We start from the raw sequence: 16,721 nt of genomic DNA on the forward strand, positions 1-16,721 counted from the left end.
TTGCTGACATTGCTTTCTCTTCTACTGCCCATTGGACCCACACATCCTCTGTCTAACTTCATTCCAGTTAGGCCTTATCTATGGGACACCAGAGAAGCAAGACAGACCCGGTGGAGACAGAAAGACAGACATACAGTCGAGTAGGCTAGCAGGGCACCAGGGCAAGGAGAGCACCAGGCAGGGGAGGGCAGGGGAGCGTCAGGCAGCAGCACCCAGACAGGCCCTCCCTTGCTTGGGCTGAGCGTGAAGTGTCGCTGGGCTCTGGCCTGGCTCCCAGACCTCTGTAAGCCCTGAGCACAGTGGCTGGGATTCATCCTCTTAGGCCCAGAAGGGAGGGGATTTGGGACTTTATTTAGTGCCATTTAGAAAAGATTACCCCTTAATTGCGAACAGGGTGTCCGGCGCAGGGCCGCCACAGATAAAAGGGCCTGTTTAATATACCCTCTAAAACAATACGGGGAGAGGGCGGCGAGAGGGACATAGTTTAGAGAAGCATCCCCATCAAACACACATGGTCTGATGGATCCAGGGAGGGAGGCCCTGTCCATCCCTGACCAACCCCACCATCAGGGCTCCATACTGGGGCAAACACCCCAGACCAACACTCCCTACTACCAGAGCCCAATCCAAAACGTTGGATTACAATCAAACTTTATGACATCTCTTCCCTTATAAGGCAGCAGATGGGACTGTGTTATCCTCCTCCTATTTTTAAAAGGCATCCAATAGGGATCCTAGGTCAAACACAGTGGAAGGGTTTAAAATCACACCAAACATCTTTGTTGAAGGACATAGCGATATGTGCGTTAGTGAATTGGCATTTAAAACTGACAAAAGTGACCAGTCCTTTCAAATATGGCCACAATAGGACGCCTCTCTCAATCTGTCTTTTGTTATCCTCTGCGTTCTGTGAGCGTTTAACTCTCCCTTCGTCTGTGACACCCAAGACCTGTTAACCCCACCGGGCTCAGGCACACAAAGACCAGCGAGTCAAGGACAGAGCGCCCAGTTTTTACTAAGCTTAACAGTGTCTTGGACTCCGATTGTCAGGGAGAATTCCACAGCCCAATCCACAGCTGCTTGAGAGAGAGGGAGCGAGAGAAAGAGGGAGAGAGGGAGGAGGTGTGACTGAATGACACCCCCCACAATGCCATAAGAACCCAGAGAACACTGGCCTTTGTTATGACAACAGTAGTGTGTATGTGTGTGTGCGTGCGTGTGTGTGTGTGTGTGTTGACTAACAGAGAGGTCTGGCATTGGAGAGAAACAGAGAGAAAAAGAAGGAAAGAGAAGGCTATGAGATGTTCTATGGGTCTGTTGTCTGGTCCCATAATAATTAGAGAATGCTGACATCTTTATGGCCACCTGGTCAACCTTGTGACATTCTGGGTGCTTTAGAGATGCTACATGTAACAGCAACAGTTGCTTGAGATAATGTCACATCATGCATCAACTTCACCACAAGACAAATATGCCACAATCAGTGAAGTTTCCCCTAACCACTCATCCCTGTAATAGTCATGTCACACCCTGGCCTTGAGAGGCCTGTTGTTTTTAGTTGGTTTGGTCAGGGCGTGAGAATCTATGCTGGAAATTCTATGTTTGTGATCTAGGTTTTGTATTTCTAGGTTTGGCCGGGTGTGATTCCCAATCAGAGACAGCTGTCGCTCATTGTCTCTGATTGGGGATCATACTTTGGTAGCCCAGTTGCCTACTATGTTTGTGGGATCTTGTTCCGTGTTAGGCTTGTATGTGTTTACCCTGAGGACTTCACGTTACGTTGTTTCCTGTTTTGTTTAATGTTTATTTGGTTTAATAAACATGTTCGCATACCACGCTGCACCTTGGTCTGACCCGTCTCTCAACGACCGTGACAGAAGATCCCACCACCAACGGACCAAGCAGCGTGGCCAGGAGGAGCAAACACCCTGGACACAGGTGGGAAAGACGTGGTCTTAGGAGGAGATATTTGCGGGTAAAGGACCCTGGGCGAAGGAGGAAGCCCAGGCAGGAGAGGAGAAACGGCGACCCAAAAGGACTCGGCCGAGGAGGAAGCCCGAGAGGCATCCCCAATAAAAAAATGTTGGGGGGCTAAAGGGGTGGTCGGGTAGCGAGAGAGAAGAGTCCCGACCACTGCACCCGGTGGGTTTCCAGTTTGAGTCCCTACGACCATGGGAACAGGAATGGGAACAGTTTTATACTGAGGAGTCGGAGGATGACGACGACGATGAGTTTCTGTTCCCTAACTCGTGGGGGCTCCCAGAGGAGTCCTCACTGGAGGAGGATTGGGCGCGGAGAGTAAAGGACTGGTACAGTCGTAGACCTCCAGCGCCGGTTCCCAGTCCGGAACGCCTCGTGCATGCTTCTCGCAGTGGTGCGTGCTCCCAGTGCCTGCTCCTCGCACTAAGCCAGTGGTGCGTGTCGCCAGCCCGGTACGTCCCGTACCTGCTCCCCGCACCAAGCCAGTGGTGCGTGTTCCCAGTCCAGTACGGCCCGTCCCTGCTCCTCGCACCAGACCTGTGGTGCGTGTCCCCAGTCCGGTACGGCCTGTCCCTGCTCCTCGCACCAAACCAGTGGTGCATGTCGCCAGCCCGGTATGCCCCGTACCTACTCCCCGCACCAAGACAGTGGTGCGTGTTCCCAGTCCGGTACGGCCCATGCCTGCACCTCGCACCAAGCCAGTGGTGCGTGTTCCCAGTCCGGTATGGCCCGTGCCTGCTCCTCGCACCAGACCAGTGGTGCGTGTCCCCAGTCCGGCCCGGCCTGCTCCACCGGTGCCTGATCCGGCTCCGGTCGGTTGTTCCATTCCGGAGCCAGAGCAATCCGCTCCACCGGTGTCTGATCCAGCTCCGGTCAGCTGCTCCACTCCGGAGCCAGAGCAGTCCGCTCCACCGGGGTCCAGTCCAGCTCCGGTCAGCGGCTCCACTTCAGGACCAGACGTCAGCCCCTCTCCAGGGTCGGGGCCTCCCACACCAGGGTCCAGACAGGGCTTGGTGCATCGTGGGAGGAAGGAGAGGGGAAGCATTGCGCCAAGGTCCAGACCAGACCAGGGGCGCAACAGGGAGGCAGAGAGGAAGAGGTCGTCACGCCTAGAGCCGGATCCGCCTCCGAGGCTGAAAGCCCACCCGGACCCTCCCCTAATGAGTCAGGTTTGTGCGGCCGGAGTACGCACCTTTGGGGGAGGGGGGGGTACTGTCACGCCCTGGCCTTGAGAGGCCTATTTTTAGTTGGTTTGGTCAGGGCGTGAGAATCTATGCTGGAAATTATGTTTGTGATCTAGGTTTTGTATTTCTAGGTTTGGCCGGGTGTGATTCCCAATCAGAGACAGCTGTCGCTCGTTGTCTCTGATTGGGGATCATACTTAGGTAGCCCAGTTGCCTACTATGTTTGTGGGATCTTGTTCCGTGTTAGGCTTGTATGTGTTTAGCCTGAGGACTTCACGTTACGTTGTTTCTTGTTTTGTTTAATGTTTATTTTGTTTAATAAACATGTTCGCATACCACGCTGCACCTTGGTCTGACCCGTCTCTCAACGACCGTGACAAGTCATGATTAAGATTGGGGTTGTGGAAACCTACATTTCAGTTTTGGGCTAATTGTGTAACATTTGCAAATGTTTTGATGTCTGAGTGAGGGATATGCTGTAAATTAAGATGACTCAATGTATTTTGAAAGTAAGACATTGAGGATTATAATAAATACTGCTTTGACGTCATACAAGCAAGTCAAACACCGGTGAGTCCAAATGTGTACTTTACATTTTCAAATCATAAAACTCCTCTCACTCAAAGCCTTGTAATTTTTCTTTTCCTATGTTGCACCTACCCCACAGATTATTTTTATCATGTTACTGAATGTATCCAGAGTATTTTCAGATTTCGTTATCAACAAATTCTGCGAAAAGCACAGTAAAAGTAAAATGCACATAAAATCAACAGTGTAATGTTTGGATTCAGTCTTGTGTAAGGTGAACTGTTGTGTACTCACCTTTGGTCTAATAATTGTCCCATTATCTCCAAACTGTTCCCTTTCAATGGCTACCATTGTTGTGCATATGCTTTTCACATTTGTTCTGTAAGAAACATTTCTATCCATATAGGCCAATTCCCACGAGTAATGTCCAGTCTTATCATCACAGAGTGGCGAGTATAGCACCCACACTTTATAGGACTAAAGGAAGTACAAAACCTCCTCTTTTAAACCTACGCTATGAAAAAAGAAATGTATGTTGTGTTTTGATACGATCTGATCACTGGAGATGAAGGAAAGGAGAGGAATCCACTTTAAACTATTGAGAAACACCCCAAAACACCTCACAGGGCCTGGGGGCCAAGTGACCCAGGATGTAGGTCTCACGGAACAACAGATGGACACTCTAATCCTGCGTAGCCGTAGCGGCTAGCTCAGACTGCCACCCACTCCCCCTCTCTATGGGCTATCAACGGGTAGCTAGCAACAGTCACCAAGCTGTAAGCACCCTCTACCACTGTGAGGTGGGTGTAAGATTGGGGAGGGGAAAGTTAGCTTGCCACCGGTCCACTCACTCACAAACAGTGACAAGAGTCAAAGCAAAGCAAAACAGAGAGGTCACGACCTTATGTTATAGCTATGAGCCCTATGGAATGTAAAGAGATCGGCAATGAATGACAATATACCAGTAGTAGGAATCTAAAGCCAGAGCAGTATGGGAGCAGTAAGTCAGGGCGACTAGCAATTAGCAGGGCAGGAGGATTCCTAGAAGACTGGCTACTAGAAAACGTGAAAAAACATGAGGGAAATAACATGTAAGGACTCAGTGGATGGACCTATAGAAAGACATAAAATATCCTCAGAATGTACTATATCAAATCCATCCATAGTAATAGCCTCATGGATGGTTTCTGGTGTTTCATTATATGCCATTCTGCAGCAGCAGGTAGCTGCTGTAAAATCTGCAGAGCAGCAGCCTCAGTCACACCCAGTCACAGTCATACTGCCTCCAAAGTGGTGTTGACTAGCGTGTGTGTGTGTCCTCTTCTGCAGGTCTGTCCTTGACTGCCCCCGGGGTTAGACCTACACCAGTGCAGCTGGACTTTGCTCACTGCCAAAGATGATTTCTGACCCGCTTGTTCCACCCAGATTGGAACAAATGAGTAAAAAGAAAACTGTCATTTTAACGCACAACAAATATTAATTAGGTGCACACACAGAGACGTACACACAGGCTGAGTGTGTGTGGCATCTGGACAGGGTTCAGTGTTGGACAGACAGTACGGTGTAAATCTCCCAGGTCTTTTATTCCGACCTGTCTAAGTCCTCAGAGAGGACAGCCAGAGAGGAAAGAAAACCAAACATGGTATTCAGCAGGGTAAATAGTAACCAGGCACAACTATCTCCAGAGACAATGGACATTCAACATGACATTTACCTGACTAGACAGTAGTCCATCGGTCTTAAATACCACTAGAGACATTGACAGCCAACATTCTGTTTGTAGACGTCAGCTAGACCGTCTGCAGTCGCTAAAGAAAACTAAGATTAGCAGTAAACCAGAATTGCTACTAATAGCACTGCCCTAACTCAACACACAGTGGCAGGCAAAAATAAATGAGCTATTTGAATTCAGACAACTGAAGTACTATAATGACATGAGTGCACTGTACTTCTAGAGGCCATCTTAGCTAAGAGTTTGTTTCAGCAGATAATTCTATTCAAGCATCCTGTATAATATCAAAGATGAAGACATTTTGAATGATTATCGTATTTCCCACGGATATAGATAAGGTGTATTTTTAGACACCAGTCTGACAGGCCTCTTTTGTCTCTGACCATGTTAACCAGGTACACAGCTGCTTTCCCACAGCGAACTAGAGGAAGTCAGAGTTGAAAGGTATCAGTTTTTTTTCACCATCCTCTTTCCTGATAACAGAGCTTCCTGCCTCCACACACCACCACAGAGGGAGAGGAGGGCTGGGAGAGAAAGCGTAGGGCGGATGGGGGAGTGGGAAGACAGAGGAGGGGGAGGGGGAACAAATAATTCCTTTTAGGGTCACCTTTTGCAATGAACCCTGACCAATGACCTATGGCCAACATTTAACCCTACAGGCACAAGACCAGACAACACAACTAATCCCGGATATCATTGCCCTCTGGTTATTATTGGGGTTAATGGCTACATAGATGGGACATTTCTTACATTTACATTTTTTTTTCATTTTAGTCATTTAGTAGACACTTATCCAGAGCGACTTACAATTAATGGATTTATCTTAAGACAGCTAGGTGAGACAACAACACATTGCAATCGTATCATGTACATTTTCCCTCAGCAAAGTATTTATCAGCAAAGTCAGTGCTAGTGGGAAAAGAGAAGTGGGGAGGGGGGCGTCGGGGGCATCGTGAGAGTTAAGATACTCTTCAAAGAGATAGGGTTTCAGGAATTTTCGAAAGATAGGCAGAGACTCTGCTGTCCTGACTTTAGTGGGAAGCTTGTTCCATCAGGACAGAAAAGAGCTTTGACTGGGCTGAGCGGGAGCTGACCTCCCGTAGGGGTGGGAGGGCCAAGAGACCAGAGGTGGCGGAACGGAGTGCTCAGGTTGGGATGTAGGGTTTGAGTATAGCCTGAAGGTAAGGAGGTGCAGTTCCCCTTGCTGCTCTGTAGGCAAGCACTGTGGTCTTGAAGATGATGTGAGCTTCGACTGGAAGCCAGTGGAATGTGCGGAGCAGCGGGGTGACATGGGAGAACTTAGGAAGGTTCAACACCAGGTGGGCTGCGGCATTCTGGATAAGGTGCAGGGGTTTGATGGCACAAGCGGGGAGCCCAGCCAACAGAGAGTTTCAGTAGTCTAGACGGGAGATGACAAGTGCCTGGATTAGGACCTGCGCCACTTCCTGTGTGAGGAAAGGTCGTACTCTACAGAAGTTGTAGAGCATGAACCTGCAGGAGCGAGTCACTGCTTTGATGTTTGCAGAGAACAACAGGGTGTTATCCAGGGTCACGCCAAGGTTCTTTGCACTCTGGGATTTCTAATACTAAAAAAGTAGTGTTGGACAGAAGGCTAGTATCACCCAGGACTTGACCATACATCTAACACTAGCAGTAATAAAACCATTGTGTCATGCATCTACCAAGCTGCCAAGAGGAGAGGAAGAAACACATTTATCATGGCAATGATGTCATCTCCTCAGCTAGACTATATCGAGGGTAGGTCACTAAAATGGCAAAGTATCAATTCAATTTCAAAACAGCATTCGGTCCAGGCATGACTCAATGGAAATCTCAATGTCCACAATAGGCCCACAAATGGCAGCCGGTCAAACAATGAACTGATTTCCAGATGGACAAAGTCTGACTGATCTTCAAACCAGAATCACTCAAACAAACAGTGAATATTGGACATTTGTCCATAACACCATTGTCAGTAACAAAGTCAACAAGTCACTAACTTCATAAGTCAGACAAAAATGCAATGATTCAGACTTCTTTTTTAAACAATTGTTGTCTTGGAAAATAGTAAAGAAAGCAGAAGAAAAACAAAAGCACCACTATCTGTATCTTGGAGCAACCAGTTTATTATATTCTCTCTCTTTTACTGCCATGGTTACCATTCTCGCTTGTTTCCAGTCTGTTTCCTCTATTCAGAGGGTTTCATGTTGTTATTCTGAGATTCTGGCCAGGGGAATGCATGGGAACACATAACAGAGGCTGCTGAGACAGCCCCAAGAAAACCTCTCTAAAACCCAGCCACTATGCACAGAGGAAGAGGGGGAGAAAGGGGTGGGGGGTGAGAGAGAGACAGAGATATGCAATAGGGAAAGGGAGAAAAAATGAGATAAGACAGAGGAGAGGGGTGATAGAGAGAAACAATGAGCTCATTGCCTTCAGCTTTTACTGCGTCATGTCTGTTTAGCCAAGGGTACCTCTCTCTCTTTCTCTGCCTCCCTCCTCTCTCTTTCCGTCTCATTCCTCATCCCACTCACATATTCACAGAGGGGGGGTATTGCAAATAGTCCGGGTAGCCATGATTAGCTGTTCAGGAGTCTTATGGCTTGGGGGTAGAAGCTGTTGAGAAGTATTTTGGACCTAGACTTGGCACTCCGGTACCGCTTGCCGTGCGGTAGCAGAGAGAACAGTCTATGACTAGGGTGGCTGGAGTCTTTTACAATTTTGAGGGCCTTCCTCTGACACCGCCTGGTATAGAGGTCCTGGATGGCAGGAAGCTTGGCCCCAGTGATGTACTGGGCCGTACGCACTACCCTCTGTAGTGCCTTGCGGTCGGAGGCCAAGCAGTTGCCATAACAGGCGGTGATGCAACCAGTCAGGATGCTCTCGATGGTGCAGCTGTAGAATCTTTGAGGATCTGAGGACCCATGCCAAATATTTTCAGTCTCCTGAGGGGGAATAGGCTTTGTCGTGCCCTCTTCACGACTGTCTTGGTGTGTTTGGACCATGATAGTTTGTTGGTGATGTGGACACCAAGGAACTTGAAGCTCTCAACCTGTTCCACTACAGCCCCGTCGATGAGAATGGGGGCGTGCTCAGTCCTCTTTTTTTTCCTGTAGTCCACAATCATCTCCTTTGTCTTGGAGGTTGTTATCCTGGCACCACACGGCCAGGTCTCTGACCTCCTCCCTATAGGCTGTCTCATTGTTGTCGGTGATCAGGCCTACCACTGTTGTGTCGTCGGCAAACGTAATGATGGTGTTGGAGTCGTGCCTGGCCATGCAGTCATGGGTGAACAGGGAGTACAGGAGGGGACTGAGCACGCACCCCTGAGGGGCCCCCGTGTTGAGGATCAGTGTGGCAGATGTGTTGTTACCTACCCTTACCACCTGGGGGCGGCCCGTCAGGAAGTCCAGGATCCAATTGCAGAGGGAGGTGTTTAGTCCCAGGATCCTTAGCTTAGTGATGATCTTTGAGGGTACTATAGTGTTGAATGCTGAGCTGTAGTCAATGAATAGCATTCTCACGTAGGTGTTCCTCTTGTCCAGGTGGGAAAGGGCAGTGTGGAGTGCAATAGAGATTGCATCATCTGTAGATCTGTTGGAGCGGTATGCAAATTGGAGTGGGTCTAGGGTTTCTGGGATAATGGTGTTGATGTGAGCCTTTCAAAGCACTTCATGGCTACAGACGTCAGTGCTACGGGTCGGTAGTAATTTAGGCAGGTTATCTTAGTCTCCTTGGGCACGGGGACTATGGTGGTCTACTTGAAACATGTTGGTATTACAGACTCACTTTCTTATAAGCGTCCGGGTTAGAGTCCCGCTCCTTGAAAGCGGCAGCTCTACCCTTTAGCTCAGTGCGGATGTTTCCTGTAATCCATGGCTTCTGGTTGGGGTATGTACGTACGGTCACTGTGGGGACGACATCATCGATGCACTTATTGATGAAGCCAGTGACTGATGTGGTGTACTCTTCAATGCTATCTGAAGAATCCCGGAACATGTTCCAGTCTGTGCTAGCAAAACAGTCCTGTAGCTTAGCATCTGCGTCATCTGACCACTGGTGCTTCCTGCTTTAGTTTTTGCTTATAAGCAGGAATCAGGAGGATAGAGTTATGGTCAGATTTGCCAAATGGAGGGCGAGGGAGAGCTTTGTATGCGCCTCTGTGTGTGGAGTAAAGGTGGTCTAGAGTTTTTTTTCCTCTGGTTGCACATTTAACATGCTGGTAGAAATTAGGTAGAACGGATTTAAGTTTCCCTGCATTAAAGTCCCCGGCCACTAGGAGCGCTGCCTCTGGATGAGCATTTTCCTGTTTAGTTATGGCCTTATACAGCTCATTCAGTGCAATCTTAATGCCAGCATTGGTTTGTGGTGGTAAATAGACAGCTATGAAAAATATAGATGAAACTCTCTTGGTAAATAGTGTGGTCTACAGCTTATCATAAGATACTCTACCTCAGGCGAGCAAAACCTCGAGACTTCCTTAGTATTTGATTTTGTGCACCAGCTGTTGTTTACAAATATACACAGACCGCCACCCCTTGTCTTACCGGAGCCAGCCGTTCTATCCTGCCAATGTAGCGTATAGCCCGCTAGCTGTATGTTGTCCATGTCGTCGTTCAGCCACGACTCGGTGAAACATAAGATATTACAGTTTTTAATGTCCCGTTGGTAGGATAACCATAATCTTAGGTCATCCAATTTATTCTCAAATGATTGAAGATTGGCTAATAGGATTGATGGGAGAGGCAGTTTACTCGCTCGCCGTCGGATCCTTACAAGGCACCCCGTCCTACGTCCACGATATCTCTGTCTCTTTCTCATGCGATTGACGGGGATTTGGGCCTTGTCGGGTGTCTGTAGGATATCCTTCGCGGCCGCCTCTTGAAGAAAAGATCTTCGTCCAATACGAGGTGAGTAATCGCTGTCCTGATATCCAGAAGCTCTTTTTGGTTATAAGAGACGATGGCAGAAACATTATGTACAAAATAAATTACAAATAACGCGGAAAAACACACATAATAGTACAATTGGTTAGAGGGCTGTAAAACGGCAGCCATCTTCTCCGGCGCCATTCTTCATTATTCACAGACCCAAGGGAGCTGTGCACATGTTAAGCGAGGCAAGGAGGAGCGCAGCATCATGGGGTACCCGACCTACTGAGCACTAATGATTGGTCTTTTCTAGTCATGTGGGAGGAAAGAGGGATGTAAGATCTCAGAGATGGTCGTCACTAGCTTCTATACACACAAAGTTATAAACCCCGCCCATTTCTTAAAATGTGATTTGAAACCTAACCCTAACCTTAAACTAAAAAGCGAATGTTTGTTGCCCATTTTGACTGTGGCTGTGGAATCTGACTTTGTGGCTGTGCTAACTAGTGGAAACCCTCAGAGAAGGGTTCCACATTGCAGGAAGCGACTCATCCAGGCCATGAAGTGACTCTCTGGGCAGAAATCTCCTCAGTGCTAAAAAGGACATCCCCTTTTTCTACCAAACTGCTCTGGGACACGTGAGCTGTTCAGCAGCTGCAGCGGTTCACTCTGACACTCTGACTCCCTAACATACTTCTTACCCTGCTCTCTCTCTCCTAATCAAAATCACAAGGCTGCTGAAACCTCTGCCAGGAAAGGGAAGACAGAACTAGGACTGGTGTGTGAAATTTAAGGGGTTTTCACCGTTTGGAAACACAGGACAGTCCTTTATCCTGTCTGCCTGCCCTGACAAACAGTCAGCATTCCTCACATTCCAGAATGGTCATAACTCGTTTAGTTTCCTCCATGAATAAGTTACTCATTCTTCCTCTTTTTCAGGCGGGTACTTTCAAAATTCAAAAACCACATGCCCGCCTCTTTTTCTAACCGGACTGGAAATACCAGATGATTTAGGTCCTCTGGTTTGGGAGACTGCTTTAGTAAGAGTACTGTCTTAATGAGCATTACAAAGGTCTTTCATGTGTGTGTAAATTAGAAATGAAACAAGATCAATCAAAAGCAATGGAGTGAATGTCCACTTTTTAATTAGTTACAAATTAATAATAATAATAATTTATTACATTTCTATAGCGCTTTTCATAGACTCTCGAAGCGCTTAATAAGCAGGGTGTCAGTGGATAACCATTACTCAAATACATTAGTGATGATAGAACTTTCAGCATTTGTCAGATAACTCATCTTCATCCTCTTGGAGTACGCCTATAATATTTCAGCGGTGCAATGTATTCGAATTCACATTTCAAATCCCACAGCAAATGACCATACACAGCAAACACTGTATGGGCATGCAAATAAGAGAAAAAAACATCATGCATTTGCCTCTAACCCCAATACCTTAAATTAGAAAAAGCAAATTCCCCAGCAGCTTGGCAAAATATTACTAAGCATGTAGCTAGTGAGAAGAGGTAGTATGGCAAGAATATTAATGCACCCATAGAGGGGAGGGAAATCACTGATAGAGCATATGGCAAGGTTACATATACATCATCATCTCTTCACCCCCTACAGTTGACCTTGTGGGATGGGGAGCTCTGATCAGAATAGAATAGAATGTTTTAAAAAATACTACATTTCAGGACATATCATAGGCTAGGCCTACAGCTGCCAATAATAAATAAGCACAGGGCCTACATCATTCATGCAAAAATATATGGCATTTTATAGCAGTGTACATTTAATGCAGTAAATAGACACCAGTAAAACACTACTACATATGCCTACCTCTTTGAGCATGTCCAATTCCTGGCGCACGGTCTCGTATTCGATCTCCATGTCATCATACTGCTGTTTCAGCTGCTGCTTCTCCTCCAGCACCGCCAGCCCGTACTCCGCCGCCTGGATCTTCTCATGGGTAGTCTCACTCAGCTCCCGGGAAAGGCGCTCGATCTCGGCTCGCAGCCACTCCGGTCCGGCCTCTAGCACCAGCATCGCGTCGGAATAGCGTTGCTCCTCCACGGACATACTATGGATGATGGTGATGGATCAACCGCGTCCGATGCGCCAGCTGATGCTACGACGAACAATGTGGGGACGGGACGGCTTGAAGGATCGCGGAGAACCCTTTCGTTGGAATAGATTATTCGATTATTCTGTATTTGAACTGCATTATTATCTTGTGTTTCTCGTTTGCCGCTTTGGGTATTACGTTTTCGGTCATGTAGCTGTGGTTTATTTGCTTTCTTCCGGAAGGAGAGGCTTGTCCGTTATCCCCTACAACTGCTCCATGATTGCGGTTCCTTTGCCCTTCGCCTCTCCCAGGCAGCTGAGCGATTGGGGAAGAAGCGGTCAGTCGCTGTCAGATCACTCAGCTGAGAGTACTAGATAAGAATGGTGGTTGATGGGAAACGTAGTACTACAATACACAAACACCAACGCATAGCACGTACAGCTGTCAGGCAAATGCACTCATATCCCGGAGGAAGATGGAGGAAACGGATGTTCTGTTCGAAACTGATGGCGCGTCAGATGAAGATGAGGTACAGAGAGTACAGAGAGTGAGAACGAGTGGGCTACAGTCGTGAAAAAGAAAGGAAACAAAATAAGTTATGTTGAGATGGAATCTAAGAAATCCGTAGATTCGTTTATAGTAGGAGTGAGGATTTTGGATCAATTTTACCTGGGGGGGGGGAGGAGTATCATGGAGGCACTGGGAATATTGGCATCTGTGAGAGTGAAGAGCTGGGGGGCCTATGTAGGCATATCAAACATCTCAAAGTAGCAGTACTGCTGATTTAAGACCAGTTTAGCCTTTTAGATCACAATAAATAAGATTACTAGACCAGCACTCCTACTCTAAAAGGCTTGATACACATACCACCCCTGGTCTTATTCAGATTATTTGTGTGTATTTCAAATGTATTTCGATCCCCGGGACCACCCGTACACAAAAAAATGTATGACTGTAAGTCGCTTTGGATAAAAGCGTCTGCTAAATGGCATATTATATTATTTTATATTAAAGTGACCAGATGGTTAATATTATAACACAACAATGTAATACACACAATTTCAAATTTCAAGCAATTTACTTGACAAGGTTCACATTAATAAGCATTTCATTTCACACATAAATGTGGGCCTAAATGTTTTTTTTTCAAGTTAAAAGTTCAAAATAATTCATATTCCATACATGAATGTTCCCGTCTCATGACATATTCCATGTACATATTCCATATTCCATGGTAGATACAGTGGCTTCTTTAGATAGCCTACTTTTTTGTCAAGTGTCACTGGACTGTCTCTTGCAACAGACCATTTCACATGTACAGTACTTTCACTTGTCCCTTCACATGACATACTGTAGCCTAATAGTATTCCATGTTCATATTCCATGCTATATAGATACAGTGGCTTCTTTTTGACATAAATGTAAAAAAATAAAAATAAAAAAAGATTCATATTCTATACATTTATGTTTTAGACTCATGACATATTCCATGTACATATTCTATATCCCATGCTAGATACAGTGGCTTCTTTTTGACTTTTTAGTCAAGTGTTACTGGACCATCTCACATCTATTCACAAAAAATAACATAAAATAAACTTTCAGCTTGGTGGTTTGCATGAACAAACATTTACATTTAATTATAGAAACAGGAATTGCAGTTCAATTACCAAGCGTTTTCGTGACAGGTTCAAAATAAGATGGGTTTGCGATGGTTGAGCAGAAGTTGTGCTTTCTCTTTGCAAAATATAGTATTTTGTGCCCATAGGCTGGTAAGGTTCTCTGCATCCAAAATGTTTTAAGGATTTGCAAAGCAACTCCTTGAGAGCTCTTGACCATATCTATCAGATTTGCATTATACAACACGAAAACAAAACTGGAATGAGTCCAGAGAGGACCCCAATTGTGAACACTTCTTGGCAGGTGGAGGCGAAGATGCACGTTGAAAGAAACATTACCCACCCCATAAAGACCAAAATCTTCAAGCAAAACCTCTGACTCAGAAATATGACTTTCGGTAATGCTCTTGCCATGTAGTAGAGATACTCCCTTAACAAGTTTTAACCAATGAGTTAGGTAATGATCTGGCAAGATTCCTTTAAGTAGTGGAACAGTATAGTACAGGAGCCATATGTACCATTCGTGTGCCTTCCAAAATGTTCTTTGGGTGATTGAATGTGGTACACATGAGACGTTGCATGGTGGCTTTATATTCAAAAGCATGTCATCTAGATGTTGAGTTGATCTACCTATAGTATATACCATGACATCTCATGATTTTAGCTGTTTAACCATAAACTGGTCATGCTTCTGGCAATCCTCAATAGCAAATTGTGCTTATAATCAGGGATAGGTCCCTCTATTATGTCAAAATGTTCAAGCCGAGATAAAATACTAGGGCCTTTAATTCCCTTTACAGCTTTGCCAGACTCTAGTGCTGAATCTACAAATAGATACAAATGATTTCTGAGTTGACTGTTTTCCTCGAAAGGATATGCATGCGTATGCCCTCTTCCCGTTGCTACTACAATACCTTTTTGGAGACCAAGAGCAGCCAAATTCCCCATTAAAGTGTTTAAAGTTTTGAAGAAGAGGTCTGGCAACTGAGTCACTGACTAAAATTAAAGGACAGACTTCGCTAGTCACAATAGCACCTTCAGGATTTTTCCATTTGATACATTGAGTGTAATACATTAATCTACAAAAGGATTGAAGTACATGTTCATGTGTGGCTTTTGGGGCCCAAACCATAAGCGTGCTTTGCGCCTAAAAAATATTTTTTGGGGGAATGTTTTGTGTATGGATTTCTGAAGCAGGGCGCCTGTCAAGGGGGTTATTTCTGGGGATGCAGATGATAAGCCTATACCTGAAGTATATATTTTTTTGACATTTTAGATGAAGTGATTGGTGCAGGTCGACTGACCTGCATGGTGAATGGAGTAAGGAAACCCACTTTTTTTATGAGTCTCTCCCTTCTCATGTAAAGCTAGGCTTTATGAGATACCCTGTAAGAGCGTTTGTGCACAAGACCCATAGCCGCGGGAAGTAGGGGTGCTGGAGGTGCTGCAGCACCCCCTGGTGGTTAGATGGTAAGACTGCAAGAATGGGTGGTGTTGCAAAAAAAACAATTACAATATAAATCCAGTTGCATTATTGATCTAAATGATCATGGGAAGGGGAGAGAAAAAACATGGAATATTTGTATATGGGCCCCATTCTGCATGGAGAGCTATCGGCTCTGCTTTGTAAGCGGTGTGCTCATGATATGCTCTTATCTATTTAGTTGTGGGGGTTTGGCGTTAGACACGCGCTCTGCTGTACAATAGACAGTTTAGTTTGAGTTGAGTCGGGTCTCTCTCTCTCTCCCTCTCCCTCTCTGTCCCTCTCCCATAGGCGGCATGTGAGTTTCAAGTTTGGGGAAGCTAATTTTCACCATAAAAATGCACCTTTATAGTAAAGCATTCCATGCATCTATCATCACATTTGCAGACTTATGTAAGATAGCCTACTATTCCTAAGGTGATGAGTATATTGGATAGTCATAATTTAGGCTAATAATATAACTCAATAACTGTTCGCAAAAAAGACTGCAATGTTCAATGCATGGCTGAGCGTGTAGAGTAGGCCTAGGCTATAGGCTATATCATATCAATTTCTTCTCCTTTTGTGTTTATAAACACATTTCATGCAATTCTAACAGACTTTATGTCTGGAGACATTAGCAGAATCCTATTTTTTATATTACAAAAAATGCAGGGTAGTATAGGCCTATAGGCTACTGCTGACACTGACAAACAGATAAATAAAAGCAACCTTGTCTGCAACCATATAATCTAGGCCTATGAAAAGGGGAAACACAAATTGTACAATATGAAGTCCATGTAACCTGGAGGAGGAAATGATTGTCCAAAAACAACGTTTCAAGTGGCACTGACCCAACAATGGCCAATTTCCATGTTGTCTGTAGCTTGTGAAACGTTGATTAATGTGCACTGTCCCTGTAAAAATAAAAAATAAATGTAAACTTAATCTTAATGATAAATAGCGCCTTTTGGAGCGCATTCTTCTCTGTCTCAATTGGCTCAACAGCGAAATGACTTACAACACTGTCAGCCAATCCGATGTCTAGCCAGTCCCAACTAGCGGAAAGCCACTAAAAGCCACCAATGGGAATGCAAGACAGTCTCAACTAATTGTATCCAACCACTATCGCCCGTTTGACATGTGGTCCAATCATATTCGCCCTTTGACTTTAGCCCCGGCCCCAACTCAAATTTTCAAAACAACTAACGGCGGCCATGACAGTCTTTATGGCTTGGGGGTAGAAGCTGTTAAGGAGCCTTTTGGATCTAGACTTG

General features: G+C 45.7%; 1 protein-coding gene across 1 annotated transcript in view; it reads right to left on the reverse strand.

Moving 5' to 3' along the window:
- The window catches only part of LOC311149754 (protein bicaudal D homolog 2-like), a 73,806-nt gene extending 61,140 nt beyond the window's left edge, over nucleotides 1-12,666 (reverse strand). The window contains exon 1 of the mRNA XM_084186971.1: nucleotides 12,138-12,666. Within this exon, the coding sequence (XP_084043097.1) occupies nucleotides 12,138-12,377 (240 nt within the window). The 5' untranslated portion in view covers nucleotides 12,378-12,666. The remainder of the gene's footprint in view (nucleotides 1-12,137) is intronic.
- Between the last annotated feature and the right edge of the window lie 4,055 nt (nucleotides 12,667-16,721).

The sequence above is a fragment of the Coregonus lavaretus genome (assembly GCF_964263955.1).
Source record: "Coregonus lavaretus genome assembly, chromosome: 22".
Classification (NCBI taxonomy): domain Eukaryota; kingdom Metazoa; phylum Chordata; class Actinopteri; order Salmoniformes; family Salmonidae; genus Coregonus; species Coregonus lavaretus.